Source organism: Drosophila serrata, unplaced genomic scaffold, assembly GCF_035046125.1.
Source record: "Drosophila serrata isolate PLE 108 unplaced genomic scaffold, ASM3504612v1 contig_276, whole genome shotgun sequence".
NCBI lineage: Eukaryota > Metazoa > Arthropoda > Insecta > Diptera > Drosophilidae > Drosophila > Drosophila serrata.
Window position 1 is genome coordinate 4,339,235 of NW_028257174.1, and position 27,928 is coordinate 4,367,162.

Genomic DNA, 27,928 nt, shown 5'->3' on the forward strand with positions numbered 1-27,928 from the left:
CTTTGAGGCACTAAAAATGGCCAAGCGCCTGCATATCTTTGGTATGTTTATCAGTCGCAGTTTTACAGGTGTGATTTAGTATATTTATACTTTTGTAGGGTATTATTTATACTTTCAGTAAGGAAAGGAGTCATTTCTGACCCTATAAACCATATTTATTGTTGATCAACATCAACAGGCGAATCTCTCTTGCCATCTTTGTTACAAATATCTAAAATACTTTTGTTGGGTGCGAAATATCGCACGAAAACATCGGTTCGACGCGCTTCTGGCCTTCTGTGGTCCGCAACCCACTGGTCACACTAGCAGGTACAAGAAGCTTCGCGTGTGCCCCGCTTGTAATTTTTTCCCGGCTTTTCTTCCTATCCACGATGGATCTGGCGGAGCTGCTGCAGCAGGCCCAGCGCCTGGTAAATGAGACCGAGATAGAGACGGATCTGCCGCGCGTGGAGCGCACCTTGTCGCAGGTGTTGCAGGCCACCCAGGAGATGCACGCGCGTGTCACCCAAACCGGCACCAATGATCTGCAGGCGTAAGTAGTGAACAAGCACACCCATTACACCTGGAGGCTCAAGGACACCCTCTGTTCCGTCCGCAGCCACATCCTGCTCGGCTCCAAGGGCGTGGACCTGCCCAAGATGATCCATAAGCTAGAGACGCTCAGCGCTCGCAACTTCCTCGAGCCGCTTGATCCCATCCAGGAAACCGATGTCAAGGGCTATCTGAAAAACGAGCGAGAGAACACCATACTGAGCGTCATTGAAGAGACCAATCGCAATGTAAGTTTAGTCAAAAGCGAATGTGGTGAATCCCAGTCCTGACAAATATATATTCCTAAAGATTTACTCCTCCGTGGAGCGTCAAAAGTGGCGCAGCATCTACAGTGATTGGGGCAACATGAAGGAATCGTTGCTCAATGCCCTGGTTGGTCCTAACCAGCAGGATTTCCCCGACGTGCAGCGCCAAATGGTGGCCACGGAGCTGCCCGACGAGCCATCGCCGTACTCCCGTCTCAGTCTCTTTGAGAATTTGTACGCCAAGGAAATTACATCCTACAACGAATCACACATCCAGGGCGGCCATCGCACCAACTTGGTGGCTACCTTTGCTACACTTGCCAGAGAGAAATTCGACGATCCGCTGGTCACCGAGATGTGGAATGTGCTGAATTACATGGCCAATGTGACGCCCATGTCGCGCAACATCGATCCCATACATTGCCGCCAGACGGCTCCGGAGTTTATCAAGCAGGCTCGCATATATCTGGAATGCCGCTACAAGATCTACATGAACGCCGTCACTGAAAGTAATTTGGTGGTTGCCAACCGCGGTGGCATTCCCAACGTCTACCATCTGGTCTGCTCCTATGTGAGTGTTCAGTTCCAACAGAGCCATACCCGCGTCGGCCTGCTTAATGTGGACAACAACGGCAAGCCGCTGTGGCCGCATATCTACTACAGTCTGCGCTGCGGCGATTTGGGTGCAGCTGTGCAGTTCCTCAAGGAATCAGGCACCTGTACCGAGCTCCTCAAGCTAATGACGCTGCAGCGTTTGGGGGACAACACCACGGAGAAATCGGCGACCACTAAGCTCGAGGGACAGCTGAAACTGGACTACAACAACAAGCTGCGCGTCTGCAGTGATCCGTACAAGAAGGCCGTTTATGCCATCGTACTGGCCTGCGATCCACACGACGGCCATGCGGAACTGATACGCACCATCGATGATTTCCTATGGATGCAGCTGTCCATTTTGCGGGAGCATGAGAAGCGAGACTATAACATCGAGCAGCTTACATATAGCGGCCTGCAGTCACTCATCCTGGAGAAGTATGGCGAGAATTACTTCAATGCCAGGGAGAAGGCGCCGCTATACTTCCAGGTCCTGGCCCTCACTGGCCAGTTTGAGTCCGCCATCGAGTTCCTCGCTCGCAATCAGACCACCATTACGCACGCCGTACACATGGCCATTGCTCTGAACGAGATGTGTCTGCTGGGAACGCCCAAATCGATAAATGAACCACTGCTCAGCGCCGAACCGGATGATCCTGCGCCAATGAAGCGTCTCAACCTGGTGCGTCTCGTTGTGTTGTATGCCAAGTGTTTCGAGCGAACGGACACCTCCCAGGCCCTGCAGTACTATTACCTGCTGCGCCACTTCAAGACCGAGTACCGTGGCCCCAATGCCATGTTCACCTGTGTCTGTGATCTACTCGTGGAGAACTGCAACGACGAGATGCTGACGCTGATATTCGGCGTTGAGGACGACCAGAACTATAATGGCTTCACGGGCGGCATCTTTGACGAGTTCCATACCATGGACTATGACATGTACTCGCTGGCGGGCATGGTGGGCGACGAGCTCGCCGATCGCAGCAACTTCGAGTCGGCCATCAAGCTCTACTACATAGCTGGTCAGCTGGACAAGGCTCTGCGTTTGGTGTGTTCCCTGCTCGCGCAGGTGGTCCACCAGGCGACGCGTCCGGGCAGCATGCGGGAGCGTCTGACGCATATCATTCATCGTATGGATATGGCACTAGGGGAACGTAAAACGGACGTGCAGGCCCATGTGATGATCACATACAGAACACTGTCTCGTCTAATGGAGTTCTTTGATCTCGTTAACGAGGGGGAAACACGTCTGGCCTCAGAAATCCTGGCCAACAATCGTCTGGTGCCGTCCAATTCCAACGAAGTCGACGAATGCGTGACGAATCTGAAGCGCATGGGTCCAGAGATAATCAAGGTGCTGCCCGAGGTCATCATGGCGGCCATGAACATTGTCTATTCGGAGTATGTGGAGCAGCGTGGCGGCTCGGAAAATGGCAACGTCGACGAGACTCAGGATGAGAACCGAGAGGCTGTCCTCCGTCATCTACGTGGCAGGGCCAAGGCGCTGACCAATATGGCAGCGAGTGTTCCCTACCGCATGCCAGCGGCCATCAATCAGCGTCTCCTCCAGCTGGAGATCCTTATGCTCTAAGGCTGGGTGGGACCTTTCCTCTATCTATTCAAATATGAGGATGCTTTTAATTTGGAATTATATAGTTACACTTTTTGTTTGCTTTATTATTTATGAACACTAACGTTTTGCTGAACAAATCGAAGAAGAATGTGGTTTAAATTAAAGGAAATTCCTTACAAATTGGCGAGAATTTTATTTTTCTTTTCGAAATTAACATTGAATATGCAAAAATGCGAGATGTATAATTTACGGGTCACGAAACGAGCTCTATGCATTTACAATAAGAAAATACAATTAAATATCGATCCAAAATGAAAACAAGACTGCCACAACTTTCGAATAAAATACTTTATTGCAATATATTTGAGACACCGGATACTAATATATATAATATAATATGGAACACCACAGCAGACCCAGAACACATTAATTATATGGTCAGATATTTCAGGAATCCCCTATTACACATTGTCTTTAATATATATATAGATCTCTCTTGCACTGTCTACCTTTAAAAAAGTAAAAAAAAAAGGAAGCAAGAACCCACTAAGCGATCTATTTTGTATATAAATGCATTTTGTCTTCACATTTCTGTCTGTTTTTAAGTTAATAATATTGGTAATTGGAATACAAAATGGAATACCGATAGATTCCAGATTTGTTCGGTTCGGGTTCTGATTTCAGTCGGAAGGAGTTGCCTTATCCCATGTACTGGTACGAGGCGCAGACGGGCTCCTGGTGGCGGGCATGCGGCGAGGACTGTAACGCCAAACGCTGCAAATGGCAGCCGCGGCAGAGCAGGCGTCCGTCTAGCGGATAGCAGCGCTTGTCCGGCTCATCGGTTAGCTGCATACCGCACTCCTCGCAGATGTAGCAGTCCACGTGAAAGTCCTTGTCCATGGAGACCACACGCACAGTTTCGTCGGTGCCCTCGACTGGTGTGATGCCTGGAATAACACAAACTATTAGGTTGGTTCGATTAAAAATAGAGACGAGGTACAATCCACCTTTGCCGCAGCTGGCGCATTTGGGTGCAAACATTCGATGGTAGTCATTGACGCAGTAAATCTTGTGATCCACATCCACAGTGAAGGGCACACCGTCCAAGCACTCATTGCACACACAGCACCGGAAGCAGCCCGGGTGATACGACTTGCCCATGGCCTGCAAGATCTGAACAAGAGGAGCAGAGAGAATGCGTCAAATAGAGCGAGATGCGAGAGGGAATGAGCAGGAGGAGAATGTTACGAACCATCTCCATGATTAGGTGGCCGCAAATGGCGCACTTTTCCGCTGTCTGCTGGAAGCCCGAATACTGCAAGGGAGAACAACATTAATAGCTGGTGAGGAATGTTTCTTTAATCCTGCTTCGTACCATATAATCCTCCTCACAATAGACCCGGCCATGCACATTGTAGAAGGCCTTGCCCCTCAGTGCCCGTCCGCAGGAGCAGCAAATGAAGCAGTTGGTGTGGTAAAGATTACCCATAGCCTGGCAGGCCTGGCCAGCTCCCTTCACCTTCTCGCCGCAGGTGTGGCAAATGCCTGGAAATCAAATATTCATTAACTATTTGTATTAATTATTGATTTTTACTGTGGTTACCAAAATATTCGCCATGCTCCTCGCTCTGCTCAATCTCCTCCTCCAGCTGGCGGGTTAGCTCCTCGATCTTACGCTGGGCCTCCGTCGGACCAGCCGGACGCGGCGGGGTGACGCTATATGGCAGCAGATTCTTGGTAAGACCTGTTTGCATATGAATTGACAAAAAATTATTAGGTCATCGGGTAACAAATGTTATTAGTCAGCAGATGAATGAATAAATAAATAGTATAAGCAAGAAAGCATATAAGTAGAAGGTTAAGAACTTAATTATTTAATAATTAAATAAAAAAGATTCAAGATTTATTAGCCGGCATAGGAATTTGCCCAGGTATTTCCTTGATTTTTTCTCTATATTTAAATCAATAACTTTAATTCCTTGAATCTCATTTCAGGTAAAAAACAAGGAACACTTCATCAGAAACCGGATCCCCCAAAACCTGGGACCCAACCCCTTTCGGGAAACGAAGCTTTACCCCGCCTACCTCTCCTGGGTCGCAGGGCGGCATTCACCGCTGCGGGTAAGCATATTTTTAAAGGGAAAAAGTGATATTAAGATTAAGATAGATCAGTTTAATGAGCAGTCTTTATTCCCAATCAGCAGCAGGATATATATCCAGGAAAACCTACTAATCTATAGCCAGGCGTTCTTGTTTTATATATCTTTCTTCTGGTTGGGAATATTCTAGCTCTTCTAAAGATCCGTAGCTCGTTCCAGCTCTCACCTGTACTGCCCTGCGAGGGCGTGGGTGATGTTGCCACCGCCAGGGGAGCTGTCATAGCAATGGGCGTGGCTCTCAGGGATCCAGTGGCGGGTATCGGTGCTGCTGTTGCTGCCGCCGTGGTTGGTGCTATAGAGGTGGCCATGGTTGCCGCTGTTGCTGTTGCTGTCGCCGAAGCTGAAGCCAACGCCGCTGAAGCAGAAGTGGTTATCATGGCCGGTTCCTGGACAGTGCGCTGTGGCATAGCACCCGTGGCCGCCGCTCGGCCGGTTGCCAAGCCCGCTGCTGTATTCCTATGCAGATTGGCAGTCATGCACACATAATCGGAGCTGTTGATATCCTCGATGTAGTTGGGATTCACGGAGACATTGATGGCGCCACCGACTTGGCTAATGGGCGACTTGATGGGCGTGTGCTGCTGCAGCTTGGCCACCGAGGACTGCGATGCATTGGGCACTGGACTGAGATGACTGGGCAGCGATAGGTTCCTATAGCGTTGCGTGGGCGAGCCCAGGGAACCGGTGGTGCTGGCCGTGTTGCTGCTAATGCTGCGCTGGTGCATGGGTGAGGCGAGCAGGGCATTGAGATCCAGGCCGGAGGTGGATGTGGATGAGCCCCCAGACGATGTGCTCGTCGGCTGCATCTCCTGGTATATGGTGGCGGTGGCCGGTGATGCTTGCGGCTGGGCACGCTGGCCCGAATGCGGAATGATGTTCTCGTAGATGGGCGCTGCATGCTCCTCGAGATCCCCTGTGGGTCCCAGAGCCATCGATCTGCCCGGCTGCATACCTCCTGGACCTCCTCCGCCTCCCGCTGCTCCCCTAGCACCGCCCGGATTCTCCACTGGCACTGGCGTGTGGGCAAAGCGTCCTCCACCAATGGGCTGCATCAGCAGGTAGTCGCTGAGCATGGCGCTCTGTCTGCTGCCGGGACTCTGGGGCTGAGCGCGCTTGTGGTTCGAATCAAACTGGCCATAGAACTCGAGGTTCTCGTACACGGGCGAGTGCTTCTGGGGTGCAATCCGCTGACCCAGCACCTGGGCCGTGGGCGCATAGATGTGCGCACTCCCATTGTGACTGTGACTGTGACCCATCATCACTTGCTCCACGGGCCGGGGTGTGGCGTACTTGGAGGCGGCGATAATGTTGCCGCGCTCGTATAGCTTGTAGTCCTGATGGTGCAGAGTCTGCTGCTGGTGCTGCTGTTGCTGCTGTTGCATCATCATCTGTTGCTGCTGCCCATCCTGCAGAAAGTGCTCGATGGCGCCCGGCGAGCGCTGGTAGCTTCTCATAGCCACGCCCCCGCCTGCTGCGCCGACGCCACCGCCGCCGCCTCCTGCGCCGATATGGAGGCGCTGCATAAGGGTCTCATAGTCGGAGTCCGAGTTGTTTGCACTCCTCATCTGCGTCTGCGTTCGCTGGGTGGTCATTGTGGCCGCCAATCCTTTGCTGCCCCTCCTCCTTTTACTCCTCTTTTTCCACCTTCTCCCTCTCCTTCTCACACTCCTGCTTCTACGCCTCCTCTGGCTGCGTGGGGGTCCCGGTCTGGCTCGCTTTCCGCGGGCCGGGCAAACGTCTCAGCTAATCTAGCACTCAGACACTTGACTTTTCCTCCACTTTGTCGGCACTTTTCAGCATTTTCTTTGTGTGGTGCATTCAGAAAAAAAAATCAAAACTTGGGACCGTGGGAATTAAGAGTGACCAAAAAGAAAAGATTATTAAAAAATACCAGATAAAGTATCGATATGTTGGTATTTTGGGTATTACATCGTATATGTAAAATTGATTTCTAGACGTGTCAGATGTAAAATGTTAAGTCATTTGAAATTCTGAGTGACCAAAACAAAAATATCAAATAATACCAACGCGTGAGAATTCTGTTAATGAGAGCTGGTCTGTTAATGCATTTTACTTTCTACACGATACACGTATCTGTAAACATGTAAAATGTTATCTAGCCGTGTAAAATGTTAAATAACAGCTTCGGGATTCAGAGTTACAAGTAGCAAAATATCAACAAACATGATAATTCGACCCCATGAATGAGAATTCGACCCCAATAGTGAGCATTCGACCCCATGTATCTGTAAACGTGGAGAACGCCTCTGTTGGCGTGTCATATGTAAAATGTTAAGTACAAGCTTCGGTTTCAGAGTGACCAAAAAAAAAGTATGAAATAATACCAAAAAATTGTTCGCTACTTTGGTATTTTGCCAAACAAGACATAAATAAAGCTTAGTCGCAAAAAAAATTTCGAAGAAACAGAACAATTTTCGCACAATCATTTATTTTTGTAAATTGCACACGAAAAAACAGTATTATTGTTGTTGTGTTATTGTTGCCTGCATTTGTTTAGTGTGTAGCAGCCAGTGTTTTTTGTTAATAGTGACTTTAAAAGTACAGCTTAAACTCAGGAAGAAGAAGAAAAAGTACAGTGACAGTGAGAAGGCAAAAAGTGCAAGTGCAAGTTCTTAGTGTGTGTTCGTGTGTGTGTTTGAGACTTGTTTTTGGCTTCTGGGAAGACTTGAGCCGAAGGTTCCAGAGTAGGAGTCGGAAGGCAGGCCATCTTCTGCGGCGTGAAGCAGGTGCGGCGCCGGTCAAGGACAGCAAATACCGTGGAGTCCGAAATGCAGAGCCAGAGCCAGAGCTACGTGGACGCCCTCAGCGCCAAGGGCTATCGGAGCTTCGGGTTCGACACGGACGTCGAGATGGACATGGACATGGGCCTCACAATGCGACGCATCGAGAAGCGCAAAGGGGGTGAGTCTGCATTTACTGTTACCTTTTACCGTTACTGTCGCTGTCAGTGTCAGTGTAGGCGTGGACACGTGAATGCGTGTAGGTGTGTGCAATGCAGAGCGTGGGCAGAGAAGCTTGCAAAGGGGAATAAGCCGAACTTTCGATGTTGAAATAATGCGTAATTAAAAAGTGTGCAAGTTTGCAGTGGTCATTGTTATTACTTGGCATTTTTATTGCATATTTGGAAGTTCAGGCCAGTAATAAACAAAATCAAGACCAAATAAGGAATTAAATCATTTTATTCTTGCTGTTTCAGTTGTATGGCAAGATTTTATTATTATTTTAACCATTTTCTTCTGTCTCAACATTAATAATAATTATAAAAAGGAGTTTAAATATTTACAGCATTACTTAAGCAAGATTATAACAGAACTTTGGTTCATTTTGATGCCAGAGAAATTCCTACACAATTTTTGGAGAACTTTACCCCCCCAAAAGTTAACCTCTGCTCACGCCACTGTGTATACACACGTGGGTGTGCGTGTGTGGGCTTGTGGGATGCATTGACTTTTGCGCCTTGGTTCACTTTGCTTACTGGTCATCGCCGTGAAATATTTAAATTTCCACGGCAAAAAAAGTCGAAAGAAAAAACAGCATATACAGCCACAGTGGGGTAGCTATATGTACCTATAGGTAGACACACACATCAGCCCAAGTAGAGCTAATGGCGTGCAATTATTATAATCAGGCAGCGAGTAGGAGGCGTGCTGGTAACTGTGCATAAATTATCTAGCTATACACTACTTCTACTGACAATAATGACACTGATGATGAAATGATGATGGCTCCTTTGATGATGACGAATCGGGTGCCCTTTAATTATCTCAGATGTGTTCCAAGGAAAGTTGTTAAGCTAAAAAGATGTTTTCCATCGAAAGCAAAGAACTAAGCATTTAAGAACTTCACTACCATGTTTTTAGCGATGATGTCACTAGAGTTTCGATTTTCTTGGCTCATGTTTTAGCCAAAAAGAAGTTTGGCAATGCACCAATATAAATCATTTGTATGTTCCTTTATAATTTATTATCGGAAATGTTTTGAAAATATTGCCACATAAGAATAATTAATTAAACTTAAGAGTGACAGCATATATATAGTGTTGTAATGCTATTACAAATCTTTTGCTTTTGCTGTTAGGATCCAAGGATTTCTTACCACATTTAAAAATGTTTTTAAGGTTAATTCTAATAATTTTTATAACTTGTACGGAAGTATACCTTAAAATCTAAGAAAAATTATACTAATTAATGCAGTGCCATAACATCATTACTAATATTTTTAAGCTTTTAAAAAATTAACATATTTTCCCTTATTTTATTGATTTGCTTGCTAATTTTCTTTATCAATTCTCAACAAACTGCAATGTATTTCTTCAATTTTATTGCAACTAAGCTCAAGTTTTGCACAGTTTAATTACTATTATTATTTGCCTAGTTCATTGCTTTTATGATTTGTGAGTACGCAGTTTTTTATGTGCCTGCTCCCTTTGTTTATTTCGCATTTTTGCGTTTTTTGTTGGTGCAGCAAACACAGGCGCAATGGGGAAAACCAACAGCAAATAGCGAGCCATTTAGGAAATTGGTTAAAACATGAGGCCGACTCATGCGAACTCGGACAGAGAGAGACACAGTTTCTATATATTTATGGGCCAGCTTGTATGTGGGCCAATTAGCTTAGCCGCCGTCATTGTTTGCACTGAGTCATCATCATCATCATCATCATTGGAGGAGGAGGAGGAGGAGGCGAAGGAACAGGAACCTCATGTTGGAGGTAACTTGGGGTTTGATGAAGGAGAACTCAGACCCTATTTGTTGTGGTCGACTTTAATCTAATCTAGGTCGAATTTTTCATGTTTGCCCAGCTGAATTTATGGATGCTTCAAAACACACGTGGCCCTTTAGTGCACAGAAATTATACATACATAGTATTCAAGATTTATGAAAGGTAAATATAGGATTTTCTCCAGTTTAATAAACTAATTTATATTTAAAAGGCAACTATGCAACGTTGCTTTATTTCTAATTAAATAATATTTGAATATTTACTTTCCCCTTATGAGTTATCATCATACTGTTATCATAACATTTCAGCACCTTGTTTATATTTTGTTTGTATTTCTCTCAGTGTTCTGGCACTGTTATCGGTCTATAAATAGTCTTCGTGAATAACAACATCCAAATTTGAGTGCGAGTGCCAGTAACATGTATTATTCACATTTCGTGGAAATCAGCCAACGCCTATCTAGCTCTATTATCTGACCATCTATTAGTAGTTAGGGCCTCGAATCCTATCTAGTACTCATTCATATATTCTATATATCATCAACATCCACTTAATTGACTCTATATGACATGTGTCCGTCCGATTTATGAGGAATGTGCGGTTTTCAATCAACTCAAGGTACTCGATGTACACATGTTGACGAAAATAAATATATTTTTTAGAATTTTAAAACAATTCATTCTTGAATAAAAGAAAGGGGTTTCTTTGGTGATCATAGTTAGTTTCCCAATAAATAGATAAAGAGTCCTAAGATGGGCAAACTATTTAAATAAAAATGAAGCCAATGAATATTTATAATACTATATATTCGAATAATCAATTGATACATAGATAAGGATTAAAATTGATTCTTTCACTTCACATCTTTTTCTTTAACATAATAGATAATGACCAATAAATAGATAATGAATATACATCAAATATACTAAATAAGGATAGTAACTGAAGTAATTTAGCAACAATAATAAATAAATTATTGGATTATTAGTATCCTTTATAGGAAGCAATATTGAGCTTTTAATTATAAAAATATACGTTTTGCTTAAAACTCGAAAATACTAATAACGCTTAAAAATCATAAAAATTCTTTTAATTAATTGATGGCACCCCTGTGACTATTTTTTCCACCGCCACTGTGCCCTCCCTGACGTCTATTGTCGTTGTCGTAGGCATAGGTCAGGGTTTTCCAATTAGAAAACAAATACGAACAAGAAAGGCGAGTGGCTAGGAAAATAATATAGCCATTTCCCACCGTGTCTCCCCTCCTGGGCTTACATATTTAAGCCCCTTAATGATTTATTTGCTGTTCCGTTCCATTCCCGGCGCTCTTCCAATGACATTTCAGCTCTTTCACACGCCACGGAATGCTCTCTTTTTCCGGGGGGCTTTTCTCTTTTCTCCGACTTGAGACTGACTGCAGTTAGTCATGCTTATTATTATTATTATTATTATTGTTTTTTTGTTGTTACACATATGTTCGGGTGTATGTACATTACATTTCCCGGCGAACGACTAAAACTGAGTGAGAAATCAGAATCAGTTGACTGCGCGAAGTCGAATCGAGTGGAAATATTGCCTTAAAGAGTTCTAGTTTGGGGTTTTTCCGGGGGTTACGCAAGTATTGCCACCGGAAAGTTTTCCTTTTTCCCCATATGCTATACTATAATTGTGTGAAAATCAATTTTCGGGTATCATCATCAACGGCGATGGGCACTTTGCCCAGAAAAGCAGAAAAGGCCAAACGCAGCAATTAATAAGTTCGCAATTCGGTCAATAAATACAAAACAAAGAGGCCACCGGGTGACGGTGCCAAAAATATACAACAAAATAAACAAAATACAAATAAAGGAGAATACAAAATAAGCTTTAGCACAATCGAATAATAAATTGAAACGTATACAGATAGCTTATACTATATATTAATGCCTCTGTCTCCGTCGCTCTATATATATTGTGTATTTATATTCGTTTATGACTGTGTGTTTGCATATCGCAAATAAGGCAAATGAACTGCCAATGACTTGCAGCTTGAATTCAACAAAAGTGACTATAATATATAGACAACGATGAAGCCATCACCATAGATCCATCCCCCCTTTAGTGTATTAACAAGCCAGTGCTAACCATCAATGATTCCCCAGTTTAGACCCCCATCTGGTTTCCAATGATAATCCCCAGGAAAAGGCATTGCTAAGTGTCTCTGCAATCTAAAATAAGCAAGATGAACCGAGACGAGCCCTTGCTTCTTCCCTTCCCTTTAAAAAGTGGAAAGTTACCAGACTGTGAATATTATTTGTCCGACAAAACTAAACAAACCTATTGTTGCTATTTCCACGACAATCAGAGTCTAAAAAAAACACACACATAAAGAGATCTTGTAGCAACATTTAACATGATCAATATGATTAAATTTCTAAGTGATTCGGTTGAGGAAAGTTACCCGAAAGTGAACACTTGACAACTCAATTGACATATTATTAGACACAATCTAGCAAGAGGTTCGTTCTTATCATTGTCATTATCATCAGTTATTATCAGTTATTAATCAAAATGATAATGGACAGGCCATGCCTAGAACTAGTTATATTATGATTAATTAAGGTGGCGTTGTATTTAATTTATTATTTTTTGTTTTTACTTTGGAAATATATATAGAAGTGGTCCCTAAAGTTGTTGGAAAATTAGGTCTACAATTCCTATAGGAATTCTAAAAATTTTAAAAGATATTAGAGATGGAAATTTCGTCTGAGATTCTTTTCCTGAAAGTCTAAAACGCAATAGTATTCTAAATTATTTCAATGATCGAGCATTGTAAACAAGGCTATAAATCTTTATTATAACTAAAAAGGAATATCATACGGCCATCAAAAGAGTTCGATTAATTAAATTAAAGAAATACTAAATACTTTGGAAATAATTAAAGGCTCGAGCTAAGGTTAAATTTAGCGAAAAGTACACCCCAAAAAATATATTAAATTAATGCAAATTGTTTGGTTCTTCTTCTTCTTCTTCTTCTTTGGTATTAATTTAAATAAAATTAAATGCCGTATTTAATTATTTAATTTTAATAACCAAAAATAAAAGTAAATCAAATTTATAAGATATATCCTTTCTATTATCAATATAATCAACATTTCGAACCTTGGCCCCTTAGTTAATTCAAGGATAGCATTAACCATTTATCCCATATATATATCATACAATATATAAAGAGCTTTAATCTGGACAATTCCCCCGAATCACTCCACAGTTCACTTTGTTTATCCAAAATATTGTTTATAATTAGCAAATGTTATTTCGTAGAGCTTTTCCTCTATAGTAGAAAGCCGAGAGTGAGCGGGAAAAGCTCCTCCTCCACCGGCTGACTACACCCAAGTATATACTTTGGATGAACAGATCCGAATCGGTTAAGAGAGAGAGGGAGACAGAGAGGTGTTAACAAGAGTTGGCTAGAAAACACAGAGAGAAATGGCAGCGAAAAACAACGCGTAGAAGATGCGCGAATTGCGTCTGTAGGAAAAATTTCAAACTAAGTCAAGTGCATACTACACACAGCAGATATATCCAACCGATCCGATCCGATCCGATCCGATCTGAGGCGACAGTTGCCCGCAGACATTGCCCAGTGCAGAATCTCGAGCAGAGCGTAGACACCTGTCAACCGGGAGCAGCATTACATAAAAAGCAAAACAAAGAAGCCCAAGGCAGGCAACTCGGAACACCGGACGGAAATAAAAAATTCCAAAAAAACACACAGCCACAGATACACACATACATATATACACAGATAGTAGAACCCACTGGGAACCAGGATTAGGCCAAAGGACCAGCACAAGATGTCGTATCGCGGCATGCTGAGTGGCAGCTCGGAGAACTCCATTAGGCCAGCCCCGGATGCGGATTCCTTCGACGGTTCGGTCATGTCGCATCCGAAGCCCAGCAAGCATCCCATCGTCAGGACGCCCAGCGGCAGGTGCACCACCTGTGCGGTGGCTGCCACCGGACTTGGTCGGAGCCTAAGTCGCTGCACATGTAAGTGTACTACCACAGACACTGGGAGAAAAACCCCGAGATTTTCACGGCAAATATAGCTAACAAATAATAATAATAATTCCTATATTTTATAGGGTATTTAAAATTTAAAGCAATGCTTTGTAACGCATTTTAGGAAGGAACAAGAAATTAAACTAAGCTTGCAATTAAATTATAGGACCGAATCGGGAATCGGAATCGATCATAACTAATTGATATTTTTATATGACAATCTTTATTGGCAAATCAAAATTTAAAAATCTCATAACTTAGCCAAAAAGGCATTAATTTTAAATCGGAAAACTGTTCTGTGCTAGTTTTTAATTCCTTAATAAATCTGCATACTCAGTTTAAAATGTAAAAAATATCAATTTTTGACAATTTTAACAATGTAACCCCTTTAATATTTTTTAAAAAATTAAAAATTTTCGAAAAAATTAGTTTTCGCTCGGAGATGGCTAGAAAGATTTGCCTGTTGATACTGATAAAAAATATATATTATTTATAGGGTCGGAAATGACACCTACATTGCTTTTTAAGCTCCTGACCAAAATGAAAATACCCTGGAAATGTATAAAAATCAGTAGGCGAAACGATTTAGTCATGATCTTTACTTGAAACTCTTCACCTTGTCTTCGAGTATTTATATAATTTATTACTTATACTCTACATATGTGCTAGCAACTTAAAGTTTGTAAATGTTAACACTATTATCTAGCAATAGCAAAATATATACATTATATATTTTATTATATTTATGATAAACTACAGATCAAGGTGTTGCTAAACAAACTCACATTACTATATTGTTTAATCTCTGAACCTTACACTCCACCTCTCTCTAGGTAACTCACTCTCTCTCCTTGATCACTCTCTGATCCCAAACTCTCTTTGGTATTTTTTTTTACTCTCTCTGCAACAGAAAGAAAGCAAAAACTTACTCTCTCCCACGGACACAGACACAAAGCACTCTCTTTCTCTGTCAAGGCGGCTAGAAAAACAAATAGTAAATAACACCATAGCACTAAGCTACAAAACACAGATAGGATACACTGAAAACAAACCATAACAGCTTGGAAAATTAAATATACAAGGTGTTTTGTATTGTTATTTATTTATTTATTTTGTATTTTAAGAAACATAGCTCAGTAGTTGTAGTTCTTTTCAACTTTTCTTGATTGGTGTAGCTTGTTTTCTTTTGCTGGCCCACGCCTTGCTCTCGTTTAGCTTTTTAGCTTTTTGTTGCTATTTCAGTTTTATTTTGTTTAGTTTTGTTGTTAAGAGTGGGTCGATGCGAGTGACACTAACCTATTTAATGTGGAACAAGTACAAAAAACGTATTAACAATTTGCAAATACCCTTTATTAACTATATATTGAGATAAAGAATAAGTTTTACATAGAGATATATATAATTTATAAATGCTTTAATTTCAAAGAGTATAAATTAGATCTTGAAAATTTTTAAAGCATTATTATTAATATTGAAATGATTTACTACTTAACTAATGGTTCGGGTACTTTGTAAACAATGTTTGCAGCCTCTTGAGCATTTAAAGCTAACGACTTTATTAAATGCTTTTAAAAAATATTTACTTCATCTAATTAAGAACTTCACTCTCTTCATTTCTACTCTGGGTTTCAGATAATTATTTTAATTAATTATTAATTGAGTTGCTTGACCTTGAAGTGTATTTCAACTTCGCATCTCTTGTATCACATTTCCGATCTTTGTTTGTTGTTTATTTCAGTGCGTGATTTGATTTGGTCGGGACTTTCGCTATCTCCAGTGTCTATGCACTGAGGAAAAATTTGTATTTCCCTTTTAATTCATAATATTAAATTATTCAAATTATAAGCTAGCTAAAATATCGATTGCTTATAAAGAAATTAAATACATAATTTTTCCTATTAGTTATTTACATTGTAAATGCAATTATTTGCTATTTTATTGATTTAAAATTAATTTCCTTTACCAATAAATATTATTTTTATTAAAGAAAACTTTAAAAAATTAAGAAAACTAAAATAAATGATTTTCCCCATTATATATATTTTAAAAGCTAGTAAATATGTTTGTAATTTAATTTCTTAATTAAATTTCTCAGCTTATTGAATTTTTCCTTAGTGTATCGTATTTTTTATTATTATTGTTTTTTATTTTTGCAAATTTGATTTGATGTTTTTTTAATGGGCTTTCGCTGTTGTTTTTTTTTTTCTGATGCGTTTCTCTGCTGCAGCGCAGCTTAGTAAATCTCCGCCTGGAATTCTCCGATTTGTGTTTTCCGATTTCATTAAAGCGACAACTCTCGCCCAGTTTACATCGTCGCTGGTTGTTTGTTTTTAGTTTTCCATATTTCCCGGCACAATTTTCACCATGAACTTCAATCGCATGGACACTGCCCACAGGTTACGGGTTGATGTTCGTCTCTTTGGGGGTCAGGTGATGGGCAATCAGTCAGCACCGGATGAAGTACTATCCACCAGTGATTCATTGATTCCCACCGATGAGTTGTGTAGGTTTAGCCCAGTGACAAGTGACTCTATAAATGATTTTGACTTAGTTTTGGAAACTATCGTTAATATATTTTTTTATGTACACTTACAGGTGATCGTCAGGACTCCCCGGTGGATGAGAAGGCCGAGTCCGATGTGGAGCTGACCAACGAGATCTCGGCCCCGTATGAGGTGCCACAGTTTCCCATTGAACAGATTGAGAAGAAGCTGCAGGTCCAGCGCCACCTCAATGAAAAGTGAGTAAAGAAATTTGTTTTTAATAAAATTAATAAATAATTTAAATAAGTAATTATTAAATAATATTTAAAGGAGGAGCACAAGAAATGCCATATAATGTCAATTTCTTAATAATAAAGAAACATTTTAGGTTCGTTTTTTTTTATAATATTAATATTTACATTTATTAATAACGATCTTTAAAAACTTGTTTTTTTAATAACCTAAATATTTGAATTACAAAGTGGACGTGCTAAAATTTATATTCATATCCCTACTATTAAATATGAATATAAAATTAAACTCAAAAACCTATAGGTATGTTTACTCCAGTACCTTTTACCAACACATTAAAAACCCTTTCCTATTTTTACCTTATCATCTCAATCTCAATAAGAAATGCTTTATAAATCGCTGATATTGTGAGTGAATATAAAATAAATTATAAATAATAAAGCCCCCCTTTGAATTAAGTCAGTTTGTATTAGGATTTCCAATCTACGAGAAGCAAGATCAAAATCAAGATTAAGAGATGAGCCAGTGCGTTTTAACGATGTAAGACAAAATATTATAGGAAATATATTACATTCCTAACTAAATAAAATTCAGTTTTAATAGCATTTAAATAAGATATATATAATAGGAGAGGAAACTAGCTTCGGGGAACCGCAACTTATAAATATTACAATATTTTCAAAAAGTCAAAGTTTAAAAATCTCATAACTAAGCCAAAAAGGCATTAATTTTAAATCGGAAAGCGCTCCTATGTTAGTTTTTATAAGCTTAATAAATTTGCATACTCAATTTACAAATTTAAAAAATTCAATTTTTTGCCAATTTTTGCAAATTTTAATGATGTAACCCCTTTGATTTTTTTCAAAAAATTGAAAATTTTATTTTTCTGCCGGAGATAGCTAGAAAGATTCGCCTGTTGATACTGATCAAGAATATATATGAAATATAGGGTCGGAAATGCCTCCTTCACTGAATTGCAAGCTCCTGAAGTATATAATTACTAACAATTATCATATCAAATTTAAAGCTTTTTTAAATACTCTTCGACGTAGAAGTTTCTACATATTTATTGCGCTGTTCCCGCCAAGTTACTGACCTCCCTGTTATTGTCTTGTCTTATTCCCTGATCCGTACCTAAATCGAATTTAAAATGTTTTGTTTACTTTACAAGCAATCAAATCGAGTCAAAGCACGGCGACGGGTTCACAGATTTCGTGATTGAGGGGTCTTATCAGTAGAAGGTCTAAACATAGAATTTTTTTAAATTATATAGAATATATAGTATATATAGAAAGATCGCATTGGTGAAGGAAATCTGCCGTTTAAATACCTTACTGAATTAATTGTTTTGCTTTCCTCTGCTTTAAAGTTCTATAAAATATTTATATATTTATGTTTTTATTTGTATTTACATGTAATTTAACTTAATTTAGTGTACAATTTTAAAGGAATTCTTTGTTATAATGTTCTTGTTCAGCATTTTCTCCATGTGCAGTCCATGTGCTTCTCTGATCAGTTTCTATAGACGCATAATGAGGCAGTTGCAACATTGCAACATTGCTGCAATTATCAGGCTCACAGGTGGCAATGTATGCGGGAGGTGCCAGGTTCCAGGTGCCTCCTGGGAGCAGAGGTAGTAGTTCCCTTCGTCTAATACCCGAGAGGGTTTTGGCTAAAGGGTAGGGTCCAAGTCTGGCCAATGCAGAACACGTTTTGATTTTGAATAGAACAGCATTAGGCAGCCACAACGACGGGGCGACAGTTGACTATGACGGTCATTCTGTTTAGTTTCAGCCAAAATGCGCAACGAAACACCTAAAGAAATTACGTTTAGTAAGAGATTTAATTAAACAAAGTATTGTTTTCTGTAAAATAAAAGTTTACAAGTCAGGAAACAAGAGTTTGCTAAGGAAATACTTATTAAAATACTTTCTTTACATTAAAATGATGCACAAATGATGAGTAAAGTCCAAGATTTCGCTCAGTGCTGAGTGGGGCTTATGCCATAACGAACCACCACCACCGTTGCCACCACCTCCGATGGTGACGAGGAGGGAACCACTATAACCGGCAGAAACAGAGCCACCGCTGGCCGGGTCTCTGTCGCGGATGCCGTCACTTTTCAGTACGCTCCGATCCAATAAACGGGCAGCTCGACGGCGCGAAACGCGGCCCAAATTTTTTGCCACCTGCCAAGTCAGGCACAGGTCCGCCTCCACCTGGGCGACCTACGCTGACATTGAGCCACCTCTTTAGCTCCTCCTCCGCCTCCTCCTCAGCTCCTCCTCCTCCGCCTCAGCTCCTCCTGGCCCACTAAAACCAATCGTTGTTGTTCGTGTCGCACGCCAAATAAATAAAAATAAAGTAAAGTGGAAAGGAAGCCCAAAGGTGGCGGCGTTTTCGGAAAAAGAAACTTGACAACACTTGAAGTTTATTTCATATAATTTTTGTTGTTGTTTGCGTTTTTGTTAAGCGAGAATCCCAACAAGTTTGGCACGCCAAAAGTCAGGTTCAGAGGTGGATTCACCAGAAAGTCGTAGAGGGGAACTCCTCCAAGAATCAGTTTAAGAAATTTCTTAATGGGAAATGTCGTGCGATTTAATTCAGAGACTATAAACACTTTTCTATATTGTAATATAGCAGGGGTTTTGAAGCGTGTTTTTTAGTAGTTCTTAAAGAATTTCTTGAGGTGTCTTCTGAAGAGTTTTTTTTAGTTCTATTTTAAATAGTGTTGATCAGTTTTTTTAAGGTGTTTTTGTAGTTCTAGAACCCAAAAGTTTTTGTTGAAAAACAACAAAGAAATTAATAATAAATAAGGTAAATCTAACAAAAGAACTAGAAAGGATTAAGCATTTAAGACTTAAAAATATATAGCTTATAAATATGATATAGTTTTTAAAAAGTAATAACTAAAGGAAGGTTTTATGGGACCAAAAAGATCTCTCAACTTTCTATAAGATTAAATTTAAAATATTCCCAAGTAGAAACTATAGAATTACTATTAAATTCTCACAGTGCCTACTCATAAATTTAACCAAGAAACGTATTCTTCTTGCAACAATTAATAGACCAAAAAACTCCCTCAAAACCAGACAATCGAGGGATATATATAAATTCAATTTAAAGAGTTTTACACAGGACACGCAATTTCTAGGTTGAAGATATTAACATAGCGTGTGTCCTGCTGTGGGGTTTGCAAATTAACCACCAAAATTGGTGGTGACTCCTTTCCAATCGATCATTACCATCTCTCTCACTCTCTATCTGTGTACCCAAAAGAAGAACCCATCAAGGGCCAAGGAGCAGAGTGCTCCATCCAATTGCCAGTGGTCATTGTACCGAGCAGGATGTCTTTCGCGGATGACAGCTATAGCTTTGGACGCGTCTACGAGTATCAGCCCGAGGATTCCAAGTGGTTAGCCCTTCAAGCGAGGCCTTTTCCTTAAATTATAATTATTATTTCTATAAATTATTGAAATATACAAAATTTATATTAATTTCTTACTTTCTTTTCCAGGCAGGCCACAGGATCCCGACCCGTGTCCGTTGCCCCGCACGTGCCGCACGTTCACAGGGAATCCTCCAGCAGCGAGGGTCCCGAGATCATGGTGGAAATGGATAAAACCGATGCGGACATTAACTTCCAGCGTGTCTCCATTTCCGGCGAGGATACCAGCGGCGTTCCGCTCGAGGATCTGGAACGTGCTTCGACCTTGCTGATTGAGGCACTGCGCCTGCGCAGCCGCTACATGGCCATGTCGGATCAATCGTTTCCCTCGACCACGGCGCGTTTCCTCAAGACGGTGCGGCTCAAGGATCGCATAGATAATGTGCCCGCCAAGGTGGTTTCGGGTAAGTGACAAGATTAACCTATACCCTTCCTTCCTGTCCTCCAATCTGGAAAGAAACTCTCGGAATCTCATTCGAGATCGAGTTCTAATTTTGTACAGTGTCACAATTCTAGTCATATCTCAAGGTTTTGGAGTGGCTCTACTTGCAGGATAATTGTCTTCTCCAGGCAATTTTCCAAGTATTTTCACTCCACAGTAGCGTCTCTGTGTAAATAAGTGTGAATAAGGAAAATTGTTGTCCCTAGATGTTGTTGTTTTGCTTTGCACCAGCAAATTTGCCATCACTTTTCCGGTGATAATCTGTATAATACAAATCGAGAGATTTAGCGTTTGTATAATTTTAGTGCAAACTGTACGCTCTGGCGTTGCCATCCCGTTGATATTTAGAGCTCTAAGCAGCTCCTGTCAGTGTCTGCAGCTGCTCCTTTAGCTCCTTTTGCTCGTGTCTCGTCCTTTTTAATTATTTCATGTCCTTAATTTTTTTTTTGAGCCTTAGCAGAAGCTATATACATTTATATTGTCCATTAGTTTATATTCCCCTTCTTCTCTATTTCATTGTGACAACATTATTATGTTTGAGCTTTTTTAGCGTTGTTTTCTTTGTGTTTTCCTTCCACCTTGATTTTTAACTATTTTATTTCTCTTCTCGTATTTTTCATTATTTTTCTTATAGACATCATTCGCAAAATGAGTGTAGCCCCCATACAAGGTAATTCGTGCGCACAGCTCTTTCCTCTTGTATCCTTTCCCATTCCTTTTTCTGTTCCTCACAAAAGACGACAAGAACAGCTAATTCTCCACTTCCTGTTCCTTTTTTCACCCTTTCCTTCCTGCCTGACATTTGAATTTCGTTTCCGTTGAGCACAGCTTCCTCGTATTCTGCGTATTGTTTGCTCCTAACCTTAAGAAACACGGCACGCTGCCAGAGCTGCCTCTATCGCAGTCAGTGTTGCCACCAACCAGTGTTGTTTAGGGCTTTTTATATCCTTGCAGGATATATTGCAATTCGATTCAGAAGCTTGAAATTATGTCAAGGAGTAATTTCCGACCCTATATTTCATATATTTTCTTGATCAGTATCAACAGACGAATTTTTATAGCCATCTCCGGTTGAAAAATAAATTATTGAAAAATGATCCATTTTTTGAAAAAATGGAAAGGGGTTACATCATTAAAATTTGCGAAAATTAGCAAAAAATTGAATTTCTTAAAATATAAAATGTAGTATGCAGATTTATTAAGCTTATAAAAACTAGCATTAGAGCGCTTTCCGATTTAAAATTAATGCCATTTTAGCTTAGTTATGAGATTTTTAAATTATTAGTTTAGTCGTAAAAATTGTCATATAAAAATATAGTTTAAAATCCGAATAGTTAGTTAATTTCGATACGATCCTATAATTAAATTGCAAACTGCAAGGATATATAAATTTCGGCTTCCCGAAGTTAATTTCCTTCCTTGTTATTAATAACTATTGCTTTTGCTATGCTCTGTTTACTGTAGAAATTAGAATTGTTTAACAAACTTACATTTATTTTGTGTCAAATTTTGATTAATATTTATGAGTATTATCTTAAAGTAAAATAATGATTTTTATTCAATTAAAAAATGAATATGATTGGGTTTTATTATCCCTGTGAAAATAATACTTGTGTGGCAACATTGAACGCTTTCCTAGAAAAAGAAAACACGCCTGACACAGCACGAGTTGCAGCATCCAAGCTTTTCTGTCGATCACTCGCATGGAAGTATTCCTTCTAAAGTTTATATTTGAACTTTAAATGCATTCTTTGCAACTATTAGTTTGTGTTTCTTGCTTTTTCTTTCTTTAGTTTTGTACTTTGTTTGTTTGATCTATTTTCTTTGCTAACCAGAAAAGAGCACGCTCCGTTGAGCGTTCGCTCTTTTTCACTGTATTTTTGATCGCCTATTTTGACCACAAAGCCTTGTAAAAAAGGTACAAAGACACGCTTTACGTTGATCACCTTGTAGAATAAAAATTAACCATGTCCATCCTAGCCTAAGAGTGGCCCTCTGTTAAATGGGAAAGTAGGGAAAACAATGAAAATGCTAATGGTAAAACGCGCTTCCAGTTCGATTTTAATTTTTAAGAAATATTTCTTTAATTTGTATAACCTTGCAGGGTATTATAATTTCAGTCAGGAGCTTTCAAAACAGTGAAGGAGGCATTTCCGACCCTATAGTTCATATATATTCTTGATCAGTATCAACAGGCGAATCTTTCTAGCCACCTCCGGCAGAAAAATAAAATTTTTGAAAATTTGCAATTTTCTGAAAAAAATCAAAGGGGTTACATCATTAAAATTTGCGAAAAACTCATTTTTTTTACATTTTAAACTGAGTACGCAGTTTTGTTAACGAATTAAAAACTAGCACAGAACAGCTTTCCGATTTAAAATTAATGCATTTTTGGCTTAGTTATGAGATTTTTAAACTTCGATTGGCATATAAAAATAATTGCTAAATTTATACCTATTTTTATATCTTTAAGGGTATTTTCATTGTTGTCAGACGCTTTCCAAATAGTGAATAGGTTATTTCCGACCCTGCAGATTTATTAATCTAATACAAACTAAATTAGGAGCGCTTTCCGATTTAAAATTAATGCATTTTTGGCTTAGCAATAAGATTTTTAAATTTCTATAGGCATATAAAAATAATTGCTAAATTTATACCTATTTTTATATCTTTAAGGGTATTTTCATTGTTGTCAGACGCTTTCCAAAAAGTGAATAGGTTATTTCCGACCCTGCAGATTTATTAATCTAATACAAACTAAATTAGGAGCGCTTTCCGATTTAAAATTAATGCATTTTTGGCTTAGCAATACGATTTTTTAATTTCTATAGGCATATAAAAATAATTGCTAAATTTATACCTATTTTTATATCTTTAAGGGTATTTTCATTGTTGTCAGACGCTTTCCAAATAGTGAATAGGTTATTTCCGACCCTGCAGATTAATTAATCTAATACAAACTAAATTAGGAGCGCTTTCCGATTTAAAATTAATGCATTTTTGGCTTAGCAATACGATTTTTAAATTTCTATAGGCATATAAAAATAATTGCTAAATTTATACCTATTTGTATACCTTTTAGGGTAATTTCATTTTAGTCAGGAGCATGCTACACAGTGAAGGAGGCATTTCCGACCCTATATTTCATATATATTCTTGATCAGTATCAACAGGCGAATCTTTCTAGCCATCTCCGGCAGAAAAATAATATTTTTGGAAATTTGCAATTTTCTGAAAAAAATCAAAGGGGTTACATCATTAAAATTTGCGAAAAACGCAATTTTTTTACATTTTAAACTGAGTACGCAGTTTTGTTAACGAATTAAAAACTAGCACAGAACAGCTTTCCGATTTAAAATTAATGCATTTTTGGCTTAGTTATGAGATTTTTAAACTTCGATTGGCATATAAAAATAATTGCTAAATTTATACCTATTTTTATATCTTTAAGGGTATTTTCATTGTTGTCAGACGCTTTCCAAATAGTGAATAGGTTATTTCCGACCCTGCAGATTAATTAATCTAATACAAACTAAATTAGGAGCGCTTTCCGATTTAAAATTAATGCATTTTTGGCTTAGCAATACGATTTTTAAATTTCTATAGGCATATAAAAATAATTGCTAAATTTATACCTATTTGTATACCTTTTAGGGTAATTTCATTTTAGTCAGGAGCATGCTACACAGTGAAGGAGGCATTTCCGACCCTATATTTCATATATATTCTTGATCAGTATCAACAGGCGAATCTTTCTAGCCATCTCCGGCAGAAAAATAATATTTTTGGAAATTTGCAATTTTCTGAAAAAAATCAAAGGGGTTACATCATTAAAATTTGCGAAAAACGCAATTTTTTTACATTTTAAACTGAGTACGCAGTTTTGTTAACGAATTAAAAACTAGCACAGAACAGCTTTCCGATTTAAAATTAATGCATTTTTGGCTTAGTTATGAGATTTTTAAACTTCGATTGGCATATAAAAATAATTGCTAAATTTATACCTATTTTTATATCTTTAAGGGTATTTTCATTGTTGTCAGACGCTTTCCAAATAGTGAATAGGTTATTTCCGACCCTGCAGATTTATTAATCTAATACAAACTAAATTAGGAGCGCTTTCCGATTTAAAATTAATGCATTTTTGGCTTAGCAATAAGATTTTTAAATTTCTATAGGCATATAAAAATAATTGCTAAATTTATACCTATTTTTATATCTTTAAGGGTATTTTCATTGTTGTCAGACGCTTTCCAAAAAGTGAATAGGTTATTTCCGACCCTGCAGATTTATTAATCTAATACAAACTAAATTAGGAGCGCTTTCCGATTTAAAATTAATGCATTTTTGGCTTAGCAATAAGATTTTTAAATTTCTATAGGCATATAAAAATAATTGCTAAATTTATACCTATTTTTATATCTTTAAGGGTATTTTCATTGTTGTCAGACGCTTTCCAAATAGTGAATAGGTTATTTCCGACCCTGCAGATTAATTAATCTAATACAAACTAAATTAGGAGCGCTTTCCGATTTAAAATTAATGCATTTTTGGCTTAGCAATACGATTTTTAAATTTCTATAGGCATATAAAAATAATTGCTAAATTTATACCTATTTTTATATCTTTAAGGGTATTTTCATTGTTGTCAGACGCTTTCCAAATAGTGAATAGGTTATTTCCGACCCTGCAGATTTATTAATCTAATACAAACTAAATTAGGAGCGCTTTCCGATTTAAAATTAATGCATTTTTGGCTTAGCAATACGATTTTTAAATTTCTATAGGCATATAAAAATAATTGCTAAATTTATACCTATTTGTATACCTTTTAGGGTAATTTCATTTTAGTCAGGAGCATGCTACACAGTGAAGGAGGCATTTCCGACCCTATATTTCATATATATTCTTGATCAGTATCAACAGGCGAATCTTTCTAGCCATCTCCGGCAGAAAAATAATATTTTTGGAAATTTGCAATTTTCTGAAAAAAATCAAAGGGGTTACATCATTAAAATTTGCGAAAAACGCAATTTTTTTACATTTTAAACTGAGTACGCAGTTTTGTTAACGAATTAAAAACTAGCACAGAACAGCTTTCCGATTTAAAATTAATGCATTTTTGGCTTAGTTATGAGATTTTTAAACTTCGATTGGCATATAAAAATAATTGCTAAATTTATACCTATTTTTATATCTTTAAGGGTATTTTCATTGTTGTCAGACGCTTTCCAAATAGTGAATAGGTTATTTCCGACCCTGCAGATTTATTAATCTAATACAAACTAAATTAGGAGCGCTTTCCGATTTAAAATTAATGCATTTTTGGCTTAGCAATAAGATTTTTAAATTTCTATAGGCATATAAAAATAATTGCTAAATTTATACCTATTTTTATATCTTTAAGGGTATTTTCATTGTTGTCAGACGCTTTCCAAATAGTGAATAGGTTATTTCCGACCCTGCAGATTTATTAATCTAATACAAACTAAATTAGGAGCGCTTTCCGATTTAAAATTAATGCATTTTTGGCTTAGCAATAAGATTTTTAAATTTCTATAGGCATATAAAAATAATTGCTAAATTTATACCTATTTTTATATCTTTAAGGGTATTTTCATTGTTGTCAGACGCTTTCCAAATAGTGAATAGGTTATTTCCGACCCTGCAGATTTATTAATCTAATACAAACTAAATTAGGAGCGCTTTCCGATTTAAAATTAATGCATTTTTGGCTTAGCAATACGATTTTTAAATTTCTATAGGCATATAAAAATAATTGCTAAATTTATACCTATTTGTATACCTTTTAGGGTAATTTCATTTTAGTCAGGAGCATGCTACACAGTGAAGGAGGCATTTCCGACCCTATATTTCATATATATTCTTGATCAGTATCAACAGGCAAATCTTTCTAGCCATCTCCGGCAGAAAAATAATATTTTTGGAAATTTGCAATTTTCTGAAAAAAATCAAAGGGGTTACATCATTAAAATTTGCGAAAAACGCAATTTTTTTACATTTTAAACTGAGTACGCAGTTTTGTTAACGAATTAAAAACTAGCACAGAACAGCTTTCCGATTTAAAATTAATGCATTTTTGGCTTAGTTATGAGATTTTTAAACTTCGATTGGCATATAAAAATAATTGCTAAATTTATACCTATTTTTATATCTTTAAGGGTATTTTCATTGTTGTCAGACGCTTTCCAAATAGTGAATAGGTTATTTCCGACCCTGCAGATTTATTAATCTAATACAAACTAAATTAGGAGCGCTTTCCGATTTAAAATTAATGCATTTTTGGCTTAGCAATAAGATTTTTAAATTTCTATAGGCATATAAAAATAATTGCTAAATTTATACCTATTTTTATATCTTTAAGGGTATTTTCATTGTTGTCAGACGCTTTCCAAATAGTGAATAGGTTATTTCCGACCCTGCAGATTTATTAATCTAATACAAACTAAATTAGGAGCGCTTTCCGATTTAAAATTAATGCATTTTTGGCTTAGCAATACGATTTTTAAATTTCTATAGGCATATAAAAATAATTGCTAAATTTATACCTATTTGTATACCTTTTAGGGTAATTTCATTTTAGTCAGGAGCATGCTACACAGTGAAGGAGGCATTTCCGACCCTATATTTCATATATATTCTTGATCAGTATCAACAGGCGAATCTTTCTAGCCATCTCCGGCAGAAAAATAATATTTTTGGAAATTTGCAATTTTCTGAAAAAAATCAAAGGGGTTACATCATTAAAATTTGCGAAAAACGCAATTTTTTTACATTTTAAACTGAGTACGCAGTTTTGTTAGCGAATTAAAAACTAGCACAGAACAGCTTTCCGATTTAAAATTAATGCATTTTTGGCTTAGTTATGAGATTTTTAAACTTCGATTGGCATATAAAAATAATTGCTAAATTTATACCTATTTTTATATCTTTAAGGGTATTTTCATTGTTGTCAGACGCTTTCCAAATAGTGAATAGGTTATTTCCGACCCTGCAGATTTATTAATCTAATACAAACTAAATTAGAAGCGCTTTCCGATTTAAAATTAATGCATTTTTGGCTTAGCAATACGATTTTTAAATTTCTATAGGCATATAAAAATAATTGCTAAATTTATAACTATTTGTATACCTTTTAGGGTAATTTCATTTTAGTCAGGAGCATGCTACACAGTGAAGGAGGCATTTCCGACCCTATATTTCATATATATTCTTGATCAGTATCAACAGGCGAATCTTTCTAGCCATCTCCGGCAGAAAAATAAAATTTTTGAAAATTTGCAATTTTCTGAAAAAAATCAAAGGGGTTACATCATTAAAATTTGCGAAAAACGCAATTTTTTTACATTTTAAACTGAGTACGCAGTTTTGT

The 27,928-nt window shown here is 38.1% G+C and overlaps 3 protein-coding genes and 1 long non-coding RNA gene across 38 annotated transcripts in view; 2 read left to right on the forward strand and 2 right to left on the reverse strand.

Moving 5' to 3' along the window:
* The first annotated feature begins 35 nt into the window (after positions 1-35).
* Positions 36-3,552, forward strand: Nup93-1 (Nucleoporin 93kD-1). Its single transcript, XM_020947041.2, has 3 exons — positions 36-532; positions 599-779; positions 841-3,552. Exons 1-3 carry the CDS (start codon positions 372-374, stop codon positions 2,980-2,982), a joined length of 2,484 nt encoding a protein of 827 aa, XP_020802700.2. The 5' UTR covers positions 36-371; the 3' UTR covers positions 2,983-3,552.
* jub (LIM domain-containing protein jub) lies at positions 3,298-7,011 on the reverse strand. Of its 2 annotated transcripts, XM_086835605.1 has the most exons (7): positions 5,290-7,005; positions 5,050-5,079; positions 4,568-4,708; positions 4,340-4,509; positions 4,217-4,279; positions 3,972-4,137; positions 3,298-3,911 (listed from the first exon to the last, which is right to left on the reverse strand). In XM_086835605.1, exons 1-7 carry the CDS (start codon positions 6,713-6,715, stop codon positions 3,664-3,666), a joined length of 2,244 nt encoding a protein of 747 aa, XP_086691731.1. In that variant the 5' UTR covers positions 6,716-7,005; the 3' UTR covers positions 3,298-3,663. The 2 variants fall into 2 exon arrangements, with proteins under 2 accessions (XP_086691731.1, XP_020802701.1); XM_020947042.2 differs by lacking the exon at positions 5,050-5,079 and having other exon boundaries at positions 5,290-7,011.
* Positions 7,012-7,477: 466 nt separating this feature from the next.
* The window catches only part of AMPdeam (AMP deaminase), a 32,578-nt gene continuing 12,127 nt past the window's right edge, over positions 7,478-27,928 (forward strand). Inside the window, exons 1-5 of one of the 34 annotated variants that reach the window (XM_086835616.1) lie at positions 11,381-11,554; positions 13,425-13,898; positions 16,506-16,650; positions 20,163-20,497; positions 21,170-21,205. In XM_086835616.1, the coding sequence (XP_086691742.1) occupies positions 13,703-13,898; positions 16,506-16,650; positions 20,163-20,497; positions 21,170-21,205 (712 nt within the window). In that variant the 5' untranslated portion in view covers positions 11,381-11,554; positions 13,425-13,702. Of the gene's footprint in view, positions 8,046-11,380; positions 11,636-11,789; positions 13,899-16,183; positions 16,414-16,505; positions 16,651-17,102; positions 17,186-18,714; positions 19,463-19,924; positions 20,061-20,162; positions 20,498-21,169; positions 21,206-27,928 lie in introns of those variants that run through there. The other 33 variants (XM_086835609.1, XM_086835613.1, XM_086835610.1 and 30 more) reach the window with 33 other exon arrangements.
* Positions 22,595-23,766, reverse strand: LOC147643209 (uncharacterized). The gene is made up of 2 exons (XR_015272288.1): positions 23,611-23,766; positions 22,595-22,788 (listed from the first exon to the last, which is right to left on the reverse strand). It is a non-coding gene; the product is annotated as an uncharacterized LOC147643209 (long non-coding RNA).

Bases quoted from the DNA above. Each gene is read 5' to 3' on its own strand.
- jub (XM_086835605.1), bottom strand. From the start codon at position 6,715: ATGACCACCCAGCGAACGCAGACGCAGATGAGGAGTGCAAACAACTCG. The intron at 5,080-5,289 runs GTGAGAGCTGGA...GCTTACCCGCAG, and splicing joins GCCCTCGCAGGGCAGTACAG to CGGTGAATGCCGCCCTGCGA. The intron at 3,912-3,971 runs GTGGATTGTACC...GTGTTATTCCAG, and splicing joins ATGCGCCAGCTGCGGCAAAG to GCATCACACCAGTCGAGGGC.
- Nup93-1 (XM_020947041.2), top strand. From the start codon at position 372: ATGGATCTGGCGGAGCTGCTGCAGCAGGCCCAGCGCCTGGTAAATGAG. The intron at 533-598 runs GTAAGTAGTGAA...TTCCGTCCGCAG, and splicing joins GGCACCAATGATCTGCAGGC to CCACATCCTGCTCGGCTCCA. The intron at 780-840 runs GTAAGTTTAGTC...ATATTCCTAAAG, and splicing joins TTGAAGAGACCAATCGCAAT to ATTTACTCCTCCGTGGAGCG.